The sequence below is a fragment of the Osmerus eperlanus genome, chromosome 20 (assembly GCF_963692335.1).
Source record: "Osmerus eperlanus chromosome 20, fOsmEpe2.1, whole genome shotgun sequence".
In the NCBI taxonomy this organism is placed as follows: domain Eukaryota; kingdom Metazoa; phylum Chordata; class Actinopteri; order Osmeriformes; family Osmeridae; genus Osmerus; species Osmerus eperlanus.
This window is the reverse complement of record NC_085037.1, coordinates 8626772-8635067: the sequence shown is the minus strand read 5'-3', so window position 1 is coordinate 8635067 and position 8296 is coordinate 8626772. Positions and strand designations below refer to the sequence as shown.

Genomic DNA, 8296 nt, shown 5'->3' with positions numbered 1-8296 from the left:
TTGTGGAATGTCTAATTTATCTGCGAGAAGATTGCAATTGAGAATCACGTGGACTTGACCGAGTAGGTGGGGTAATATCAGACACAGGAGGGCCAGGGTCGTAGTTTTATGCGCGAGAACCAGGAGGAAAACAGATTCTTTTAAAAGAGGGATTACAAAAACGCACGGATGTTGCACCCACGAGTGCTGACTAGAACATCAAGATTTTTCGCCTAATTTTGCTGGAAGTAGGAGAATCTGGACCCTCAAAACCATGGCAGAAGGTAAGGGCAGTGTGTGTTTGAAGATGTTGGGGGCTTCAATGGAATAGACCTTTTGGGCGATAGACAAAAAAAGGCGTGTTGAGCTTCCTTGAATTATCTTAAAAATGTTGGGATTCTTTTCAGGAATCTTTCCAGCCTTTCCAGTCTTTCCAGTCTTTCCACCTCTCGTTGTCAGGGAGAAAGTATCCCAACCCCTTTTTGTCAACTTTATTCCAACGCTGTCTCTGTTGAAGCACGTTTCTTTAATTGTTAAAAGCCTCATGCGAGAAAGTAAGGGTTTCTCATGGTGGAGACAAACTTGGAATTAAACATACGGGAAAGGAGCGGGATGGGCTCCCTTTCCAATCAACATTTTACAGGTAGAAGTTCTGTTTTTGATTTTGTTGTTGATGTAATTGAATTCCTATTCCTTTACAATTCAGCCTACATGGGGTTTATTTATGTATAAAATAGCCTACATTTTATGGTTTGATCGGGGGAAAATATATTTGAATACAAAATTATCTAGGCTATATTTATGTTATTCTAGTTGTAGCGGTTTATTTTATTGTATTTATTCGTATTGGCATTGTTTTTTTTTAATGCGTTTCTTGAAAAGTCTACCATAATTACTTTTTTGCATGTTTTCTTTCCACAAAAAGTTGGATCAATTTCTGAAAGTGAGATTTATCTAAGCAGTTAATGTGTTCAAATGAATAAATATTACTTTCAACATTTAGTGTTCCTTGTTCCTCTCAAGCGGGTTTTCTCATTGCGCAATACATGGTTCCCTTATGTCGCTGCAGAGCACTGATGGTGAAAAACAACCCAGTAAGGGCCTGTCAACGTCAGTTTAACTATCAGTTATTGTTGCCTACATTTGCACTCTAAAAATTTTATTGTGATCTAAGCAGAGTGACATTTTCTTTTTTCAAAAGGGGGCTGTGCAAAGATCGAGGAGGAAGCGACAGCCACAGACGAAGACGTGGACTCTTCTCGAGGTAGCGGCGTGTGCAAATGGTTCAACGTGCGAATGGGCTTCGGGTTCCTCTCCATGACAAATAGAGATGGTACACTGCTCGAGGAGCCTGTCGATGTGTTCGTTCATCAGGTCAGTTCTATTTATTTCTCCTGGAGATTGGAGTGTTGACGTACTGTATTCCGAACCAGAATCGAAGGTATGCTACTGCATAGTCAGTCTAGTCTGGCGTTCCAATGTCAAAGGCATAAAAGGGATTCCTATGTTTAACTATACAAAGACTGATGATTCATTTTAAATGAAAAATAATGTTATGTCCCATTTAGGAATTTGCATCCATTACACAACATAAGCTAATTCAGTGCCCTGAATCTTTGTATCACTCAATGCACTGCTTAATGTAGGCCTAATATAAATATACACATTTTAAATGTAACCAAGTACACCATGATGATTTGTTTGCTGTGAAAAGTGTAGCTGTAATGTTGGATCGTAATTTAAGAGGCCTACACTTCAATCACAACTGAGGTAACTTCAACATATCTCAATCATCACTGGGACACAGGTCCAATAGAATATAATTGAGCTGACATTTAAAAAATAGCTCTTTGCTCTGAAACCCAACAAGGGGGGTATTCCAGAAAGCAGTTTATGCGACATTACCGGGTAAGTTAACTCCTCATAAGACAGCCAGCGTTGTAGCAACATTGCCAGTATGTTGCTGCAACATTGTGTGTCAGCTGGAGAGTTAACTTAACTGGGTATATCGCGTAACCTGCTTTCTGGAATACCCCCCAGATCATGTTGAACCGTATCTATAGATGAAGGTATTAAGCCAAGCGTGGGATACATGACTCAGAGACAGAAAAAAACATTTAATGAAGTGTGAGAACCGTTAAGAAACGAGTGATGGGAAGTTAATGTGAAGAAAAACACACAACTATAAAATGTGATATCGTAAAGGTAAATCCAAGTCAAAACAAATTAATGTCAGTTTTAAGTGATAAGGATAAAGGCAAACCTTACCAAACATTTAGGAGGAATGTTGTATGTAAGATTAGCAAAGTTGTGTTTTTAAAAGTTTGAAATATGTCCAATTCGCTTGGTGGCCTGGAAATTTGTGTAAAATTACTTGGAGATTATCACATCTTAAAGTCTGCCAGGTCTAAGTACTGGAAGTATCCCCCCCCCCTCGCTTTCTCTCCCACGTGCCACCCCATCCCCCCAACCAGAGCCAGAGTAAGCTGTCTTGCTTTGGAAGTTAAAAGGAGCAGGCAGGCTGGTAAGGGATAACATGCAACTCATTCCTCACCTCATCCAGCCCTACTTCCTGTTATAAAGTCCTTCCAACATCAGGGAGGTCGCTCATGTGTGGTGCCCACCCAGCCCCAATTCTCATCAGATCACCTCTGCCTGCAGTGCCAGTCATTCTGACTGTTCGCAAATTTGGGTAATGGGAAATGAGGAAATTGTCTTGAAGCAACCCTGTCTCAAGAAATGTTCCTTCTTCAGGTTGGGAAATGTTTCAGTGAGTTCCAGGTTGAGGAGCTGTAGGTCCTACTGGACAATGGACGTCATTGTCAACCAGAGAAAGGAAATCCTGCCGTCTGTTACTGAGCAGCAAATCTGTGAATGAGGAGTGTGTGTGTGTGTGTGTGTGTGTGTGTGTGTGTGTGTGTGGGGGGGGGGGGTTGAGTCTGTTTACAGAATGAAGATGAAGAGTGAAAAGAGGCAGAGGAGTGACAAAGCGAGTAGTCAGAGAGTGAGTGAGAGCAAGAAGTGTGTGTGTGTGTGTGTCATCAAATAGACCTGGAGAAAGGAGGATGAGGTGAAGCGGAGGAGGTCAGAGGACAGTTCCGGGAACCTCTGACGGGACAGGAGGAATGTTAACGTTGTTGGCAATCACCCCCTGAGATTCAGTTCCCACCATGATCACTTCAACCCCCCCTGAGGAGAGTGGGGTGTTTGGGTTAAGCCCAACGGCATGTGAGGGCCATAAAGTGACCCAGGGTAGCCCTCCCACGAGCCACCACTGCTCCACAACATGGCAGCGTTCCCTGAGGTGAAAAACAACATCAACTGGGAGATCAATGGGAATGCCCTGAAGAAAATATGTAACTCTGGACTGGTTTTGTGTAGGACAGAAATCTTGGTGTCAAACATTTCGATGTACAAGACAAAAGTTGGCAAGAAGCCATATGTAAATTCAATATATTTACAGTGACTCAAAATGTAGACCTTCTTTCTGAAGGTTGTGGTACATGTTTGCTACCTTTCCTCATGCACCTTTTTGAGTTAACTATCCCAGGAATGCACCCCACCCCCACCATCAACCCCCTCTTAATTTCCCCCCCAGCATCCTTCAGGAATTATCAGTTTGTGACTTGACCAGATGGACCTGTTTTAGAGAATGTTTCTGTGCTGCATGGTGGAGGTGGTCCTGAGTAAGGAGGAGGGGGTTGGGGCTTGGAATGCTGGGACTAGCTGGGGGGGGTAGGGGGTGGAGTGTGTTGCGTGCACACACACACACACACACACACACACACACACACACACACACACACACACACACAGGAACACACATAATTCTGGAAATGGGGGGAGGAGAGGGTGTGAGAAGGCATTGATGTTTTAACAGGGCTGTCAATAGGATTGGGTTTACTGGAGGGGGCTGAGCCCCAGAGAGAGTGGGGGTGGCTAGATGTTTCCATTGGTGATCTGAAATCCATGCTAAATGTTTGATTTATGCAAGCTATTCCAATTAAGTAACACCTCCTTTGTTTACAATTACCACGCACAAGATTAGTTGGTGGCTGTCCAAATGGCCATAGCTGCCAAGATGGCAGAATTGTGAATGAAGTCAAGAACCTGGTAATAAAATGACAGTAAAAGGCATGCCCAGTAGCTCCCTCCTTCATGTGTTCTTGGCTGAGCTCTAACCTGACATAGCCCCCCCCCCACCCCACAGAGCAAACTGCACATGGAGGGCTTCCGCAGCCTGAAGGAGGGTGAGGAGGTAGAGTTCACCTTTAAGACGTCCTCCAAGGGCCTGGAGTCCATGAGGGTGACGGGGCCGGAGGGAGCACCGTGTGTGGGCAGTGAGAAGAAGCCAAAAGGGCCCCAGAAAAGACGCTCGAAAGGAGACAGGTGAGTCAGATCAGATCCTCTCTGACCACAGAGATGCCCCTTCCCATTTGGAATTGGTTAAACCACATAAAACTAGTTTGTGAATTGGAACATCTCACATATATTCGTTAATTTAGCAACACTTTTATTCCAAACGACATACAGAGTGCATATAGTAAGTGCAGCAGATCATTGTGTTCCTTAACCCTTGTGTTATCTTCGGGTCATTCTGACCCATCAGTCAGTGTGACCCACCGTCGTATTGCGACAGATTTACCGCATACAAAGACAAAGTGAAGCATTTTCTTTTAACTGTCGGGCTGTCTCAGACCCCCCACATTGCAAAGGTTAAAAGAAAATTATTTTAATTTGTTTTTGTATTGGGTAAAATTGGGTAAACACAACGATGGTTCGTTATGAACCTTTGGGTCATGTGACCCGAAGGCAGCACGAGGGTTAAGGAAACAAGGAAAAAGGGATTGGAAGATCAACCGGGAGCTAGTTACTTGGTTGAATACAACCCTTCTCTGACCCGAGTAGGATTGAGTTTACCTGGATCAATATGATTGTTTCATCATGTGAATTTTGATCGTCACACTTCACCAACCCCCACCTCCTCATTCAAGGCTTCTATTGCACAATGCACCAAGTTCGCTTACTGCAGAATACTTTGGTTGTATGATCCAGATATACTGTTTCATTTTGACTGTGCAACCACATCTTATTCCCAAGCCCGAACAAATATTGGATTGGACAATCGATGAAACGGGAAAATATTTGATCCATCTGTAATCAATTATTTTGGAACAATAATCCTTGTTTTGTTCTAAACTTAACTAATCAAAGACCAGCTATATGTGTGTTCACACATCGTCTCAGTAGCCCCCAAACATAACCGTTTGTTGCAGAAGGGGAAAAAGGATCCTATCCATTTAATTGATAACAGATGTAGGTGCCCGAGTGAGGTCAGAGGTGACCAGCGCCATGGCAACAATGGAGTGTGGTGTGTAAATGAGGTGGGGGAAGGCAGAGAAGGAGAGCGTGTGGGGTGGGAGTCAGGGTTCAGAGGTCACTTTACTGCATTGAAACAAAGAACCCCCTCTCTCCCATCCCCATGTCCCCACACTGATCAATAACACACTATAACCCCCCTCAGCCCCCTGGAGAATGCCCTGGGATGGGGGTTGGGAGGCTAAGGGTTAAAGGAAGGGAGGAAGGAAGGAAGGAAACCATGGTTAGCTGTGTGATGCCTTGGGGCTTGATCTCTACGTCTGTCAGGGTAATGGCAGGATTCTTTCATATTGTTTGACATAACTGTATGGTATACCTACTACTGTGAATGTTCTAGGTCAAGTGAGTGTTGACAAGATTGTAAATATTATCCAAATTCCAATGCCTTACATTGTCTTATTGTCTAATTTAGAAAATGCATTGTTGCTTAGGTTTAACAAGAAGATGGCAGGCAAACCATCGTAAGAAGTCCTTAGACATACAATAAGCACAAGAAAATCCAAAGATATTGATGTAAACAAATACAAAGACATACCATTTTGGTACATCGCTCTTGACCAAGGAAATATTGCTATAACCTTTATCTACAATTTCTGACAAGATTCCCTATAACATTATTTGTCAGAAATGCTGCATGTTACCCAGGAATTGGAAGTTATACATGAGAGTACACTGCCCTCTAGTGTTAAACCCATGTAATCTGCTCCGGTGTTCAGCCCTTCATTATGAGCTCCACTCTGACAGTCCAAGCACAATGTATTATAATGAAGTTAATACCTTCAATGAGTTATTAGCTGAGGAAGCCATACAAAGCTCTACATATTTCTGTTCTGTTTTAGATGCTACAACTGTGGAGGACCTGACCATCATGCCAAAGAATGCCAGTTGCCCCCTCAGCCTAAAAAGTGCCATTTCTGCCAGAGCACCTCCCACATGGTGGCCAACTGCCCAATCAAAGCACAGCAGTCCTCCCCGGGCTCTCAGGGAACCGCGACCTCGCTGAGGGAGGAGGAGGAGGAGCAGGAGCATGCAGGGGCACCTTTGCCCCCAGAGAGCTCCGACGAATGAATCAGGGATACTACAACACGCACCAATCAAAAGAGGTTTCACTGGAATGTTGAAACTACCTCAGGTCTTCTATGTTGAACAGCAAAGAAGCAGTTTAGTTTAATGATGTGATAATTTGGACTGAGCTCGTTGTTTAAACTGCAGAGAGACATCCCCCTTTTTGATCTCAAAAGACGTATTATTATTTTTTATTTTTTTATGCCTTAGATGAAGTGTCTTAGCTTTGTAATGAAACAATCAAAACATTTAGGGCCTGTTCCCCAGTCCTAGAATAAACCTACTCCTAGATAAACCAGTTTTATTTCCAGGATTAGATTGAAACTATGTCCAGAAAACTTGTATTTGTATTTACCAAATGCAATAAGCGTTGCCATTTTATCACTTTACATACTCTTTATCTCTGCAACAAGATGGGAGCCTATGTTAGGGTTTTACTGAACATGACGGTATGCCGTATTTATTAGACACCTTGATATAAGTTGGAAATACAATCATAATAGTGAATGTATTTAGGCGGATAACACTGTATGCTGGCTGGGAAATGGTTTTCTGACATACGGAAGAAGTGTCTTTCTGCCTGATGTATTCTTCAGGTGGCGCTTGTAATTTTACATTTCTTCGGCCAAGTGAATGTTTGAACTCTTGCTGAGTGATTGTCAGGACACCATCATTGCCATGGGGAACGTACACAATCATTATAGATTATGAAGTGCCATAGCCTCTCAATCTATCTCTTGTGGAATCAAGTGGCCTGTTTTCAATCCCCATAAAAAAATATTCACTGAAAATGATTCTTCACACACACAAAAACGGATACATATACCTCTGCATGTTACTCATGAATCCATTTCTATCAAGACAGTAAACTGTTCTTGATTTATAAAGCCGTGATTCAAGGTGATATGCAAGACCAGCATTGATTGTAAGGCAGACTTTGACTTCTTTGAGCTTTTACCTAGACCTGGTTTTCTCTCAAATTACTGGTCTCATGGAATTTTATCAGGGCTGCTCACTTCTTCCCAAAGATTACTTGTGTTTTACTTGAAAATTGTGAAAGCTAGCAGTATTGCATGGACTTTCTTAGGAGGAGTTAGACCTGTTTTGTCATTTGCTTTTTTTAATCACAGTAGTTAACTTTTCAATTAAATGTTCTGTCACTACTTGTTATCCACAGATGTTGGGATATTTTCACCACTAAAGTGTGTGTGTATATATATATATAAATCTTTTTATATTGATTATTTATTCAAATGCATCGTGAAACTGGCTTTCTAATGGATCCAGTTTTGTTAAGGCTGACATCCTCTTTTTTCTGTAACTTTGGCTCTCGGAATGATTGTTGATTTATGATCAAATAGGATCACACCTTACACTGTCTACCACCTGTGTACTCTTTTGTTAATACTGTCAAACATCACAAGTAAATATAGTGAATATGCATTTGCAATTGCATGGCATCATAGTTTAGCAGTATAGGTTATGGTTAAGGTGTGGTGTCAAGGGGGGATGCAGAAAACATCTTGACCCCCCCCATACCTTATGCCTCTGCTGTATGTACAATTTACTCAACACAAGTAATATACAACACTAAAAACACATTGACTATATATTATAAAGCTTATTTATGAGACGATGTTGCTACTTGCAGCACATAGAAACACAATGTGATCCAAGTTTGATGAATCTGTCAATGTCATGGCTCAGTGCATGACGCAATACACAACGTTGTGAAGTTCCTTGCTTTGAATGTGTTGGTTTGGCTAATCCCTTTGACTGCACTCCAAGTTTCCTTCCTTGAAAACATTGTTTTGATCTAAGGGAAACTTTGAGAGGAGGTATTTTGAAGGATGGTATAGTTTGTGTGTGTTCT

The 8296-nt window shown here is 42.1% G+C and overlaps 1 protein-coding gene across 1 annotated transcript; it reads left to right on the top strand.

Moving 5' to 3' along the window:
* LOC134007013 (protein lin-28 homolog A-like) lies at positions 1–7770 on the top strand. Its single transcript, XM_062446134.1, has 4 exons — positions 1–263; positions 1181–1353; positions 4190–4368; positions 6198–7770. The coding sequence occupies exons 1-4, from the start codon at positions 254–256 to the stop codon at positions 6424–6426; spliced, it is 591 nt and encodes a 196-aa protein (XP_062302118.1). The 5' UTR covers positions 1–253; the 3' UTR covers positions 6427–7770.
* The last annotated feature ends 526 nt before the right edge of the window (positions 7771–8296 follow it).